Genomic DNA, 15119 nt, shown 5'->3' on the forward strand with positions numbered 1-15119 from the left:
TTTTACACCTCTAACTGTTCGACAATCAGAAATTCCCAGGAAAGCAGCTGCAGGAGCTTGGCTCTGTAACAGCCTCAGCCTCCAGCTTTTACTGCCCCTTCTAACAAGCCTAGTGCTTAATTTCTGCTCACACTGGTTTACACCTTCCTTTTTCCAAGATTAAACAAATTTCATCTTCCACCTAGACACAGATCATAATTTGTCACGAAATCCTAACGGCACAAATAGCATGATCCGAGTCAGCGCCGTGCAATCCTTCAGACTGAGTCATCACATCCCAAATGACAGTCACAGCAGTAGGTACAAAGCTAGCTCAATTAGCCATGCGAGCCTCTGGGGCTTCAATCACAAACTAGTACATGAGTTCTCTGAAATAGTACAGAATAACAAAAAAACAACCATCTGTTGTGAAACCAGTTTGCATTATCTTCCTGAACTTGCACTCATTTCCTGAAATATATTATTCCTGAACAACTATTTCCTTAGAAAATGTCCCAAGAATTACAATATACCTTGTTTCTCAACTTCAGTTGTATCAGAGACCTCATGATTACTGCTAGAGACATCACAGAAGTGAGAAAAAAGTGCTCGTTGCTGAGGAGAAGAAAATAAAACCTATCCAGTCTATGATACAAATAAGCCCATTTCAGTATTTTGTGAATAAAACTTCATTTTTCTCAAGCCTATCAGAAAGCAAGCATTGAGGTTCCTGTGGTGCTCCCCATAAAAGCTGGGAGCCACCTCTTCATTCTGCAGACCAGAGTGAGCTTTATTTTTTTAACACAGTATCATGTTGGACTGTTTGTTTCCTCAGGCTTGGTTCACAGCTGGTGGGAACAGCTGGTGATACACTCTGGCTTAGCCTATGAAATAAGCCAGTTCTTGTCCTCACATCCAAGTTGGAGCAACTCTGCTTTGGATTAAGGACTAATGATGCATTGGTTCAGAGAGAGAGAGATTGGCTCAGTTGCAATGTGGGACTGTACCTGAGACACAGAGACCCACATGGAATGGGTCCAGTCCTTGCTGGACATTGACACACCCACCCCAGTGGGTGAAGTTGGGGCTGCCAAGCAGAGACCCCCAGCTTAGCCCTGACCCTCCCATCCCCTTGGTGCCTGCTGAGCCACATGCTGGACCTGTCCCTGCCCAGCACTGCTTGCAGAGCTCTCTTCCACCTTGGGGAGACCGGGAACAGCTTTGGTATCTGGATCATTTTTAGGCAATGCAAAACTTGTTTCTTTTTCAGCTCTACTCCCATTAACATTTGCCAGAGGCAGACTGAGGGCAAAAACTTTCCAATATGCTTGGTTGTTCCGAGAGCCCTTGCAGAGACAGCACTGCCAGGCCTCGGGTTGTGAGCAGCAGGGGTGGATACCACCTCTCATCTTCCACCTTGTCCAGACTCAGGAATATTAATAGCACTTAAAAATAAATAATGGCGATAATGAAAAACCGTAATAGGGTTTCCTTGCGATCGTTTTCCCTGCACTGGAGCCAATCAATTTTAATAATAAATTGTAGCTTCCAGCTTGCCAGAGAACAAATGTACACCATGGGATAAAATCTGCTCCAACGTAAGAGTGTATCCAGAGCAGGCACAGAGACCAGCCAGCTCACACTGCGAGGGTGGACAGCAGCCTGAGCCAGGTCACACTCAGGCACAGCAGCTATGCCTGCTCTGTCCAGGTCCTCCCCTCATGCCAGTGAGGGTGTCTGCTGAGGGCAGGCTCCAGAGACATCAACTGAAACGCTTTTTTGGAAAAGCACCAGATCCTGTCTTCACAACAGTTCATCGCACACTTCATCTCGGTTTTACTTTATGTAGGAGAAGATAATAACAGTAATTTGCACTGCTGTCCTTCTCTTCCCCTTGCCCTTGAGCACCGTTAACAGACACCCTCCCACAGCACAGACACTGAATTTGGGTGCTTTGTGGGGTGCTGTGCTCCCCAGAGGGGTGCACCTCTCCCACAGCAATGCCTGCTCGCAGGCTGCCTCACTCCCTGCTGCAGACAGCCCTGCTTTGTCTCCGGGCTGCCCTGCCTGAGCGATGCTCCATGTGATGCCTTCTGAAAAAGCCTTTTAAGAAAATCTTGTTAGGAAAAAAGCAAAGCAGAGGATAAAGAAAGAGTTGCCCTGACTCTGGCAACACACGTGCAGATACGACATTGTAATATTATCAGTGCCAGAAGGAACCTTATAAATCCACTCCTGAACTCTGGCCTGTTCCAGTCACTTCCATCTTCCTCTGCCCTGAGCAACAGATATTTTTGACACTTGCAATTCTCCTGACACAGTCCATCAATCTATTTTTGTCTCCCTTTGTTCCTTCTAAGTCACCCGAGGGATTTGGTCAAGTAAACTTGGCAAACCTTGTAAGATCTGTACATCTCACTGAGGCCCAGCTGCCTGCATCTGGTACAGATTTGTGGTCTCACCTCTGCAGCTCCAGTCTATTGATGGTCTTCTGCAGCACCTGGCTGTGTGCAGCACAGTGGGATCAGTCCTGCTCTGCCAGAGGTGTGAGCAGGATTGTGCCCCCTATGAAAATGCACTAATTGCATCTTTAGGTCGAGACAGTGAAGAGGATATTTTGCCCACCTGTGATGTGAACTACACTGTTCAGTCAGTCTAAAAGTCAAGATTACAGTAAGCTCAGGTGTTAACCCTGACACTTGATCTAGTCTTTCATCCCTAGAGGGTGTATTTCTTTTTAAAATCTGAGGCAAAAACCCTGATTACCATAAATCAATTTTCAGGAGCAGCTGGTGTGTGCACGTGTGCCTAGCTGTTTCTGGCAAACACAAATTTTCCTTCCTATAAACCAGAAGCAAAGAATGGAACTGGTAATGCTCTCAATAAAACTGATATCTGCTGGTTTGGTTTGGGCATGTAATAAAGTATCACCACAAATTCTGCTGGCTGCTTTTCTTGAAAAGTGGCACTAGAGCAGGGGGAACAATAAAAGAAAATTCTACTTGGGCAAACCCTGCCCCAAGCCCTGTGGCTAGTTTTGGTGGCAGAGGGAAACTCTCCCTGTGAGAGGCATTGCTCAGCTGGTGGCCCACTGTGGTGCAATCACTGAATGTGCAGACACTGAGGAAGAAGATGGATTTGGGTGGTTTCAGACCTGGCACTGGTAGAGCTGTGCCCTTACAAGCGCACCAACAGGCACTCTGAGGGTCACAGTGCTCACCAGCTGCCTGTAGCAGTTCCCACAGCTCCAGGACAAGTGCATACAATGGCCACGGCCAGGATTTTGCCTGTATAAAGTGGCTGGAAGAGAAGCAGGGATGCAGCACAACAGGAGGGGAGTGTGCCTGCCTGAGTGCACCACAGCATGGCATCACAGCTGCTTTTGGAAGGTGAGGGTACAGCCCCACTGGTGCCTTGGCAATGAGTCTTCTCACCCTGCGGAGGAGGAAGCCAGTTCACACGGTGGGTCTCTGCTTTCAGGGAGTCCTTTTCCCCTCTGTTTGCACACAGAGTGGGTCCAAGAGCAAGATCTGGACACCTGCACAACAATGTCTCCAGCCATGCTGAATTCAGAGCCTGTTGACATGGAGAGGAGATGTGTGCTGGCCACCAACAAGGGATACAGGACCTTTCACCCTGAGGTGATGGGCCACATTTCCAGCTCTGGCCTAGGTCACTGCTGACCACAAGCCATTATTACTTGATGGTCATCAAGTACCCTGCATGAGATGATGCAGTGGTCTTGGTTCAGCTCCCTGTGAGCAGGTTCACACCATGCTAATTCCCATCACACTTCACACTGTTTGACACCAATTAGTGCTGTGGCTGGGAGGCTGAGCTGGACCCTATGGGCAGAAGGAGTCTGTAGGAACCTGTTTTGTAGCTGAAATGTTCATTTTGGGGAAAAAAGAGAACTGAGGATCTCTCATGACTGTAGTCTCAGCTCTGTCTTGCCTGAGGATGCACTTTCTGGTTGCTTCACATCAGAAGGTAAACTCAACACTGAGCTCTGGGGTCTTCACCACCACCCTCACTTGACTGGTTTAGCTTTGAGGATTATCTCACCCTTAGTCTTCATGAGCATTATACTTGCTTCAGACATGTAGGAATAAAAAAACAACTGCTTTACCCTTTTCTCAAAGACCCCAGTGCAAGGTTCCTAGAAAACAATGGGGAGCTTACAAGAAGCCAAGGGCTTTGTTACTGTGGGTTTAGAGCAGTCATCCTTCCTGTGAGTGGGAAAACCCCAAGAAATGATGCAGTCTAGCTCAAAGAATTGCCAACAAAAGCTCTGCATTTCTATATGTGCCATGGGAGAAACAAAGAGGCATATTTTAGACTGACTTGAGAGAATTCTCAGGAGTTTTGTGATGATCATGTGTTCCCCCTCCTCTCGCAAAGCCTAGTTTTTTAGTTATCCCAACTTCATGTGTACAAGACTGTCTTAAAGACATAAAAAGCCCTTCCAGAGGTCTCTCCATATATGTATTTTCTGTATCTCCTGTATCAGGTTATATTTTCTAATATCTCATGTAAAGGCTGAGATGTGTCACAGTTCAGACTGTGACACAGTCTGAACTGTGTCCACACGGGAATCTCTAAATCATCTGCTTCCAGTTTTGAAACATCACACAATATCCAATAACAATTTTAGAGAGTCATAATTCTTCAATGGTACAAACTAGAGGGTATCATGGAGGATATTCTTCTGAAAGAGGTTCTACCTTCAGGTGGAAAAGGCTTCAGTATTTCTGCAGGAGATTGAAACTGCTTAAGGACTTTAACTGCCAAAGATTGTCCTAATCACACTGGCTACAACAGCTCAGTGGAAACAAGTAGTCAAAAGTTTATGGCAAATTCATGGTGGCAATAATATATGATAGAGTGTGCTAAGTTCCATTCTTATCATATGAATAACACCTCTGGAGTGTGCAGAGAGACACACAGATGACAGGTCTTTCCCAATTATCAAAAACTTTACATAAGGAAATATGAAAACAAGAAAAGAGGCATATAAGACTCACGCTACCTAAGGGTAGATGTCACCACATGAACTAAATCCAAGCAAATCTGTTTGACCCGAATGAATAACCGCAGCTGCTGGGTAACATTCACTCTGATACGTCATGATTTGGTGGTCCCCTGCACTGCCCCGTCCTTCTTCTCACTGCCCCAGGGCCTTCAAAGACGTCTGGGAAATGGAATCCCTCTGGAAAGGTGCTGCGCGAGACGGTCTCCACATTCCCATTTTTGGGAAGAGCATTCCCAAAAACTTCAGCCCACCATGGGATAAGGCCTTTCCCACCTTTTTAGTGATGAAAACCCACATGGGTTACACAGGTCATTGGTTGCTGCCCAATTGGTTGCTTTCCCCTTTCAACTCAAGAGAATATTGTCTATTCTGAAATGTCTGAGCCCACATTAAATTATTTCTTTTTACCCCGGCATCATTCAGAATTTTGCACTTTTTTCTCTAGTGAGTTGTATTTATGCCTATTAAGAGTGCAGGTGTTTCCATATACTCAGAGATCTTTTGATTTGTGCCTCATTTCTCTGCCATCAAATCCAGGGAATACTCTTTTGTTGTTTCATAACATAAAGAGAGATGAACACATGTTCCTATATGGGAAGCTCACAGAATGACATCAGCCTGCCAACACACAGATCCCAGCTGAGCCAGAATGGCAAACACCTCACTCCTGTGCACTGTATTAAAATGAGTGACCTTAATTTGCTGCCCCTGGAATAATGAAGTGAATCTGACTGAGGAGCGCTGACTCAGCATTGGGGGATAGGGGGGTTTACACAAACTTGGTGTTGATGGATCTGTAACCACTTCAGCGAGTTGACATCACCGTTATAGAATATGTTGCTAAGTGGATCAATCACGGGAAAGCACCCGATTTTCCTGCGGTATCATTTGAAGTAAATGTTAAATTTCTTTAGCTGGGTCTTTAGTTAACCATATTACTGTGACAAATATTTCTTTGTCTAGCATAAGTAATTAGAATTTAATCACTTAAACTGCATCTTAATTACCTCAAATGAATTGAAAGGACATTTAATAGCAAAGATTAAATTGCCTTAATGAACGATTTTTGCGACTACATCAATATTTTAATCGCGTCAGCCGGGTCCGGCTTCCCCCCCCGCAACGCCGCAGCGGCACAGGCAGCCCCCGGCCGCTGGATGGCCCCCGCTCCCCGCCGCCCGCGGGAGGGGGCGAGCACCGCGCTGTGCGCTCTGCACCGCCTCGAACCGCTCCGCTCCGCACTACACCGCATCCCACCGCACCGCTCCGTGCGCTCAGCATCGTCCGCACCGCCCCGTGCGCTCCGCACCGCTCAGCACCTCTCCGTCCCGTGCGCTCCGCACCTCACCGCTCCGCATTGCACCGCACCGCTCCGCACCTCACCGCTCCACTCCGCGCCGTGGGCTGCGCACTGCACCGCATCGCACCGCGCCATGGGCTCCGCACCTCATCTCACTGCACCGTGGGCTCCGGATCGCAGCGAACCGCACCGCATCGTATCGCATCGCACATCGCATCGCGGAGCTCCGCACCGCGCTATAGGCTCCGCACCATGGGCTCCCGCACCGCTCCGCACCGCGCCGTGAGGTCTGCATCGCACCGCACCGTGCACTCCGCACCGCGCCGTGCGCTCTGCAGCCGCGCTGCCGCTCCGTACCGCACCACTCCGCGCCGCGCCGCCCCGCCGGGGAGCGCCAGCCGCTCCGCAGCACTCTGCTCCGCACACCCCAACCTGGAACACGCTGCCCGCCCCACCCCGTCCGCCCTGCACCTGCCCGCTCCGCTCCTCAGCCCGCTCCGTGCCTCTTCACACCGCCCCGCGCCGTCAGGGAGCGGCTGCCCCGCCCCGCCCCGCCCCGCACCTCCCCCGGGCTGCGCCAGCAGCCCCGCCCCGCCCATCTCCCGCCCGCGCGGGTTCGCGGGACAGACCCGGGCGCGGACGCCGAATTCAGCCGTGGGACTGAATTCGCCCGCGGGCGTCAAGCCGGGTTATTCTGTCCCTTCCCGCTGTCCCAGCCCGGGGCTCTGCTGCAGCCGCCGAAAATGGAGTTTCTGAGCTGTTGCAAATCTGTTGCAAAACCTTCACTGGAACACTGAGGGTTGAACATACTGAAAAACCTGGGCAGCTTCCCTAGTTCCGTTCCCAAGGACCCGACTGCCGGCTCCCGCTTCCCCAGTTTTTAAGTTCTCGGTTAATTCCAATATATTCAAAATAACGAAATATGTCTCACATGAACAATAAATGTGTCAGTGATGACATAAAGGAGTTCCTCCATTCTGGGGGGCATCGGAGCAGCCGTATGGCAGCCTGTGCCGGGGAGGGGATGGAAAGGGGCTGCGGGAAACCCGCCCGCATTAACTTCACCACCTGTGGGTCCCTTCTTACCGACGAGTTTGTAATGCGTGCGACAATGTGTGCATTCTTCTGTATCCCAAAAATATCCAAAATCTGAGCGCGGGCTCACTTCAGTGGCTTCTGCACCCAAGCACTAAGGAAGAGCGCCCCGTCCCATCTGATTTAATACTTTTCACTATCTGAAGCAGCAGCATTTCTAGCTCCACCAGTCAGCACCCACACACGCCAGAGCCCTGCTCCACATCCTGCAGCAGCTCGCGGTGCTGCCGCGGACACCGGCGGAACAGCATCCATCCATCGCGCCTTAATTGCTGTTTAGGCTGTACAGAAAATGTCACCACTGAGACTTCCTATCGCCCTAAAATGGGAAAAAATGAAAACTACTGTTGAGCTAATAAATTGTTTCTATAAATTAAGCTTTCGGCATCATAAAACTGACTTCTTCTTAAGCAAAACGGCTGAAGTCAGCTGCGTTTCCAAAGACAGTCTGCAAGCATCGGTCACTTCTCAGTCCGTGTATGATTAATCCAGATAGATTTATGTTTGAAACGTGAATCAACATTTATCGATTTGACCATGACACACTGCCATGCTGGGTCCCTCTCAGTCCTCAGGAAAAACTCCCTTCGATGCCTGCAGTCTTCAGGCGAAAGTCACCAGCAAATCAGCAACAGTTCCTGCGCTTCAGCCACCTTAGGACTCCCTTGAAACCATCTTGTCCCTTGTGTGGAGCTTATTCGAACCCTTCGGCTACACAGACAGGTGAAGGCTGTCTGAGGCAAAGCAGAACCTGTCGTTTAGTGCCGGTACAGGCAAACCCAAGCACAGACTCATACCTGGCCTGCGCGTTTCCAGATGATTTCGTCTCAATCCGCCCATCGAGCTCCTTTTCGGCCCTGTAAAACGCAGGCCGCACACGCCAGCACCCAGCTGCAGCACCGGCAGCACCCGTGGTCCCCACTGGTGGCATCTGCGGCGGACACAGTCCTTGCGCCACGCACCTCTCCTCTCCTCCTAGGGCATCCCGACCACTCTGTCTTGCAAATTACCATGCTGGGGGGAGCTCGTTTCTCCTCTGGCCACGCACCAGTTCGAAGGGACCCATCCCCAAACAGGTCCCCTCGAGCCGCCCCCGCCGCCGCAGCGGGGCCGCTCAGCCCGGCGCGTCCCGCGGCACTAATTGCAGGCTACCGCTGCCTACAATCGATGCGATGCTGCTCCCCATCGGGGCCGGCAGCCGCGGGGCAGTTCACCAAGCACCTGCGCCCGGGCTGTGGGCGGCCCCGTCCATGAACCGGGAGCGGGGCTGGCCTGACCCCGGCCCGCGCGACTCTCGCCCGGGAGCGGGGCCGCCGGGGCGGAGGCGGGGCCGATCCGTGCCGGAGATCGCTGTCCGCGGTGCTGAAGGCAGGCCGGGCTGCGCTCCCGGGAATCTGCGGACGGAGTCAGCAGCGGGCCCTCCACCCGCAGGGCTCCCCGGACCCATCCCCTCCTGCCCCGGGGAGCCACCGCCGCCGCCCGGTGCAGGAGGGGTGCCCGGTCTGGCGGGGCCGCTCCCGCCCGCCGGCGGTCAGTAGATGGCGCAGAGGCCCCGGGAACAGAGGGGCAACGAGCGAGGGCTGCGGGGGACGCGGTGGCCCCGGCCGGTCGGGGCGGGCATCGCGCCCACAGCCCGGTTGTGAGACCCCCGGGGCGGCCCCGGCGGTGCCCACGGGCGGGAGCGGCCCTGCCTTGAGCCTGTTTCATCCAAACGGCAGCGAGGGTGGGAGCGGGACACGGCCCCCCGGTGCCGCCCCACCACGCGGCGGGTAATTAAAACAAACAAACAAAACGAACGAACGCACGAACGAACAAACAAGCAGGAGCCGAGCTGCGCTGCGGGGGCGGGGGCTGCGCGGGGACGGGCTCGGGGCGGGCCCGGCCCAGTGTGGAGGAACGCGGCTCGCCCGGCCCCGCTCCTCCTCCTCCCGCTGGGCAAACATTAACGAAGGGCAAACGCGGCTGTAAATCAATCCCGCCGAAGGACACGGCCGGCAAACAAGTGCGTCCCAGGCTCCTCCGAATGCGCACCGGGCCCTGCGGCGGCTGGCACGACCGCGCCGGGGGCATCACGGGGACTGTTCTCCTGCCCTCCGATCCCACCGGGACGGGGCACCTTGCCTCGGCCCAAGCACCGCGCCGCTGTCACCGCTCAAGATGAGCGGGGCCAGGCTCGGGCCGTCCCCGCGGTGTCCGGGCGGTCCGCAGGGCCGGGAGGGACAGGGTCTGTCCCCCGGGCCCCGGCCGCGCTTGGAGTGTCGCCGGTGAAGGCCCCGGTCGATGCCCTCCGCCTCCCTGATGCAAATGCGTTTATGCAAAGTCCCCGCCGGGTAAATATTAAACAGCCCCTAATGAGGCCACAGGGGCCGGGGCGGCCCCGACCTTCCCGGAGAGCGAGGGGGCGGTGGCGGGCGAGAGGTGCAAACGGCGTCATTAGATTTCATATTTAATGTGGAAAACGCTCTGATTACTCCATCGATTTCTCTACAGTTAATTTGGCGAGAATTTCTCGCCGGTTTCCCAAGGCTTCAGTTTAGCCGAGATTCACATCGGGAGGGAGAAAGGATATGAGGAGAGGAGGAAAGGAGGTGCAGCTACGAAAAATACCAGTCAGGTCGCAGGCAAAGATCGAGCAGCTTTGGAGGGACTGCATGAGCGCCGGTCCCCACGGCCCCTTCCACACTAACGCCAGCCCGGGGGACCCACCACGGAGGGGCTTTTCGGGACGAGCTCGCTCAGAGGGCTCATCTCAGCAAAGCAGCCACCCCTTACAGCAGATCCTAAGGAGCCCTGGGGTCTCCTATACCCCTCTCGTCCGTTCCCGAAACGTGTCTCTGCCCCGTTTCTCCCTGGCTGTTGCCCTCCCTCCCGACCTGCGGGCAGCCCGTGCGGGACTGGTGGACAGACCCGGCTCTAACAATAAATGGCTCGAAACAGATTATTTTTCCTGAACAAGACGAGTCGGGTTTTTTTCCTTCTTTATCCCTTCTTGTTTCCTCTCTCATACACACACACACGAAAATAACCTGAAATAAATTCACCCTTAAATCCCAGCAGGCTGAACAAGTGATGTACTTTTTCTTTTAATTATATTTATTTTTTTTGGCGCCCCTTCACAGCCCTTCCAAATGTCAGTGAAGGCGGGGAGAGGTAGGGAAGACTAACAGAGAAACGGTCAAATAGATAAATATTCAGTGATAGAGAGGAGAGAGAGAGTGGGACAGACAAAGGAAAAGAGAACAGAGAAGAGAAGGGAGATGGGAGGAATAAGATGGAGGCTGGAAGAGGTCAGCTTTGCAATTAGCAGTTCTGCTTACATTTCAAGAGACAGCCCAGGAAGTGTCAAGACCTCAATCCTGCTTCCATGTAACTACCAATTTTTCCTCTATTTGTCGGAGCTTCTGTAATCTGGGAGGTAGGAATCCCCCAGGGATGGCTGGAAGGGGCAAATACTCAAGATAAAGTGCTAGGCGAGACCGCGAGGCCTAAAATAAGCAGGCTCCATCCCCCTCACTGCCTGTCGGTTGTTGTCTGCAGGAAATCAGAAAGGGAAGAAATGAAGGCGGCTCTGGGTATTTATCTACCTGATAATTCTCTAAACGCCCTGGAGTGAGTTATAATTTGGACAGTGAAATTTAATTTGCACCGGCCGCAGTAATTTATGTTATTTTGAATTGATGTTCATACATCAATATCAATCGGGGCAGATTTTTTTTTTTTTTACCACTTAGTAAGATCATCGCACATTTAAAACCTGCACGAAAAATAAAATCGATACTTTATGCATTTACATACAGCGGGTCTCCGGCAGCGCGGGGGCGCGCGGGGGCGCGCAGGCTGCGCGGGGAGGGGCGGGGCGGGGGGCTTCCGGGCCGCCCCCATTGGCTGGGACGCAACGTTATGCAAATTCCCACGTGCTGCCTGCGCCCGGGTGGGCAGCGCCGGGCGAGGCCGCGGAGCCCCCGGTACGCGGGGACAGCCCTGCGGGGCCCGGCTGCGAGCGTCTTTTCCCTCCCCCCCCCCGGGCTGCGAGCCCCGTTTCGCCCCGGGGAAGACGTTTCTGCAAGGTGCCAGCTTTCGGGTTTCATCGGAAAGGGAAGGCGGAATAATGAGGCTTTGTCTCTCTAACGGGATTACCGGGATCCGTTTATGCTGAGGTGGTTGGAGGAAGGGGCGGTTTGGGGGCAGAAGCGAACAATGGGACCCTCCGGACCCGGCAGCTGGGCAGAGCACGGCCACCTCCCTCCTACCCGGCCCTGCAGCAGCTGGGGCTGGCAATGCTTCCCGGCTGGCAGCGCCAAGGAAGGGATGCCAGCAGGCTCCGAAGCGAGGGGTTGTTTCCAGTATCGATCTATGCAAATGAGATTCAGGTCGACCGTATTGTCGTAAAAATACGCTCCAAATCGAAGAAAGTTCGCCTTAGCAATCGTTACGGGGATATTGGAAACACAAACTCCATCCTCCTCTCCAGGGTAGCACCAGCAAGACGACGGTTTTCTCCTGGTGGGGTGGCTGCCGAGGAAGGGAAGGCGGAAAGGGCATTTTCTGAGAACTCAGACCTTTGAAACTGAGTCGCAGGAGTGGAAGCCAAAGAGAGCAACGTCCTCCCACTGGCGGGCACTGGGGAGGATGGTCCTGCCCCGGGCCTTTCCTACCTCTGCTTTAGGTTTCGGGAACGGGTAGGTTAGCTGAAAATAGGCATGGAGCACGCTGGTGGCCCAGCCGCGTCCTCGCACGCTCGGGAAACGGTTCCAAATTTCCACCGTCGTGGTAGTCGAAAGCACAAGACCGGTTGTGCTTTTGAAAGGAGAAAGATTTGGCCCTTCCCTCATTTTTGTCTGTGAAACGGATCAGTGACCCCGGCTCCAACTCGGATTGACTGTCTCGCGTTCTCCAGGGACAAATTAATGGAGACCTATCACTTAATTAACAAACCCTCACTCACGGTATATTAAACGCAGGCTCTGCACCGGGAGCACAGACGGGCGGGTTTGGGGCGGCGGGGCACAGGTACGGACCGGGACGGCCATGTCCGAGCAGACAATACGGGACCCGCTCGGAACTACACTGGACAGCAAGTGCCGAGAGCGGGGTGAAGCTCTGGAGCAGCGAAGCCGCGACACGGACGGCTCGTCTCACGCAGAGACATCCACGCGAAACTCAAACTCCGCGGCCTAATGATAATTACAACCAGTAAAAAAAAAAAAAAAAAAATTAAAAAATCTAACGATTTTAGCCAACAGCGTTTCTCAGCCACCGCTCACCCGCCGGGCTCGGCTCATTCGTGCGAAACCCCTGTCCCAGCTCACCTAACCCGAACGGGCCGCTGGCCCCGAGCCCCACCAGCCGCTGCGACCGGAGCCCGCCGCCCCCGACACAAAGCAGACACACCGAACGACTCCTCTCGGCGGGGCATTACCGGGACTTCCCCGCACCCCGCCCGTGGGCCCCGCACCCCGTCCGTGGGCTCAGCCGCCAATTCAAGCATTTCCGCCTCACCCTCCGCGCTCCGGCAGCGCTCCCGCCGGTGCGGCTTTCGGCGGCGCCCCGTTACCGGCGGCGGGCGAGCCTGGCGGGTGCGCCCCGGCCGGGGAATGAGCAGAGCCGGGACGCCGCAGTGCGCAGCCCGAGCCCCAGCTCGGCTTTGTCTGGCAGGCGGGAGCGCGGCGTGCAGGAACCGGACAGTGCCGGTGCGCGGAGCCGGGAGAGGGAGCGGGGAGAGGACAGAAACCGAGCGGCGGAAGGGGAGGTCGGGGCTGCTCTTCAGGGGCAGGCAGGGATTGGGGCGGCCTGCCCAGGCCCGGAGCCCCTCCGCCGCCGTGCCCCGACCACCCCGCAGTGGGCTCACCTGCAAGCCGCAGAGCAGACATCCGCTGAAACTCCGGCTCCTGGAGCCACTTCCACATCCTGCGGAAGGTCTCCCGGCCGGATTTGAGCTTGCTCCAGGGCTTGGGGTTCCTCAGCAGGTCTGAGAGCGTCCCTTGAGAGCGGCACAGCACCCTCTGGGCAAAGATAGCCTGGGGGATGCTGTACCGTTTGAGCTCGGTGGTGATCCTCTGAGCTACTTCTTTGGTATTGATTTCTTCCATTTGCCCTGAATTACTTCCACTGTTGACCTGCGAACCAGTTACAGAAGGGTTTTGCTCCCTGGCAGAGCCCAGGATCTGCCCGTGGCTCTGGGCATTCAAGTGGGCATGGGGATGGTGTGGGATCCCGTTGATAGGCACCATGCCAGCGGAGGTGGGGGTGAGGTGTTGGTCGCCATGCCTGGCTAACATGGCAGGGTGGTGGGCTTCAAATCCATTTGGGGTGAGCATTTTCTCGGCGGGCATGGTGGCACTGGGGTGAGCGTAGTGGGGCAGCCCTTGCTGGGAGTTGTGGATGCTCCCCAGGCCCGATCCAGACAACGGAGAGAGGCTCTGCCCCATGCCGGTAACATCCTTGTGGTAGGGGGTGTAGAGATTGTTCATAGACGCCAGACCCCTCTCGTCCCGCATGAGCGTGAAGCTGCCGCTCACGTTGCCCGGTATCCGCTGGTGGGGATGGTGGTGGTGGTGATGGTGGTGGTGGTGGTGAGGAAACTTGTCCGAGACCGTCGAGATGGGAGGTAGAGGCTGCAGAGGGGTTAACGTGGTGTAGGTGCTGCTCATGCTCATGCCGGGGGGTGTCTCGCAGGCCATGGTCATGGTGGGGTGCAGGGGGCCCGTCAGCGCGTGCTCGGGCGGCCGGTGGTGGTGGTGGTAGTCGCCGCCGTCGAGGATGGACGCCATGCCCATGGAGCGCGGGTGGGCCGGCAGGTGGCTGCCGCGGTGGGCCACCGCGCTCCGGTGGTGCGGGCTGCCGCTCATCAGGTCGGCGGCGGCGGGCACCGGCTCATGGCTCACCCCGTGCAGATCGCCGATGTTCTCCATCGCCAGCTGCGCGTTCATCGTCGGCCGTGCGGGCGGCGGGACCGCACATCTATCTGGTGGGCGGCGGGGCGTCCCGGAGCTCTTGGCGGCGGCCGGTTGCTCCCGCGGGCAGGCGGGCAGGCGCTGCGGGCTGGTGGCGGTGCTGCTGCTGCTGCTGCTGTTGCCGGGCTGGCTGGCTGGCTTTCCCTTTCCCTTTTTTTAATTTTTTTTTTTATTATTGTTATTTCGTGGCAATGTATTTATTTGGTTTTTTTGTTTTTTGGTTGTTTTTTCCCCCCCCTCCCCCGCTGCTGGCTGGCGCCGCCGGGCCGGTCCTAGGGCCGCCGCTCCCTCAGGCCGGGCCCCGCAGCCGCGGCCGCGGCGGGTGTGTGTCCGCGTCCCTCGCCATCCCCAGCCATGGCTCTCTGTGCGCGCCGCGCTCCCGCTCCGCTCCTGCTGCTGCAGCGCCGCCGCCGCCCGCACCGCGCCTGCGCGCCGCCCGGCACCGCCCCCGTGACGTCAGCGCTCCTTTTAAGCGCGCGGGCCGCGCGCGGCGGCGCCCAGAGCTGGGGGTGTCGCTGCCCCGCGAGGGCCGGACGGGCCCCGCAGCCCTCACAGCCCCCACAGCCCCCACAGCCCCCGCCCCGGGCACAAAGGGGCCGCCCCGCCTCCCGCCGGGCTCGCGGGGAGCAGGGACACCCGCCCCGCCCCTTCGGTGACTCCGCGTTTTTCCGTGAGCGCGGAGCCTCCTAACCTCACCCGTGAGCTTCCGGCCGCCCTGCCCCGGGGCGCCCGCGGGGGCCGTGCCCGCCGTGTCCCCCCG

The 15119-nt window shown here is 55.8% G+C and overlaps 1 protein-coding gene across 4 annotated transcripts in view; it reads right to left on the reverse strand.

Moving 5' to 3' along the window:
• The window catches only part of ONECUT1 (one cut homeobox 1), a 23456-nt gene extending 8919 nt beyond the window's left edge, over window positions 1–14537 (reverse strand). Inside the window, exons 1-2 of one of the 4 annotated variants that reach the window (XM_017805203.1) lie at window positions 13255–14537; window positions 11414–11918 (exon numbers count right to left, since the gene is read on the reverse strand). In XM_017805203.1, coding sequence (XP_017660692.1) covers window positions 11836–11918; window positions 13255–14335 — 1164 coding nt within the window. In that variant the 5' untranslated portion in view covers window positions 14336–14537 and the 3' untranslated portion in view covers window positions 11414–11835. Of the gene's footprint in view, window positions 1–11413; window positions 11922–12475; window positions 12581–13254 lie in introns of those variants that run through there. The other 3 variants (XM_017805202.1, XM_017805204.1, XM_017805201.1) reach the window with 3 other exon arrangements.
• Between the last annotated feature and the right edge of the window lie 582 nt (window positions 14538–15119).

This window comes from Lepidothrix coronata, unplaced genomic scaffold (genome assembly GCF_001604755.1).
Source record: "Lepidothrix coronata isolate B3197 unplaced genomic scaffold, Lepidothrix_coronata-1.0 Scaffold11, whole genome shotgun sequence".
NCBI lineage: Eukaryota > Metazoa > Chordata > Aves > Passeriformes > Pipridae > Lepidothrix > Lepidothrix coronata.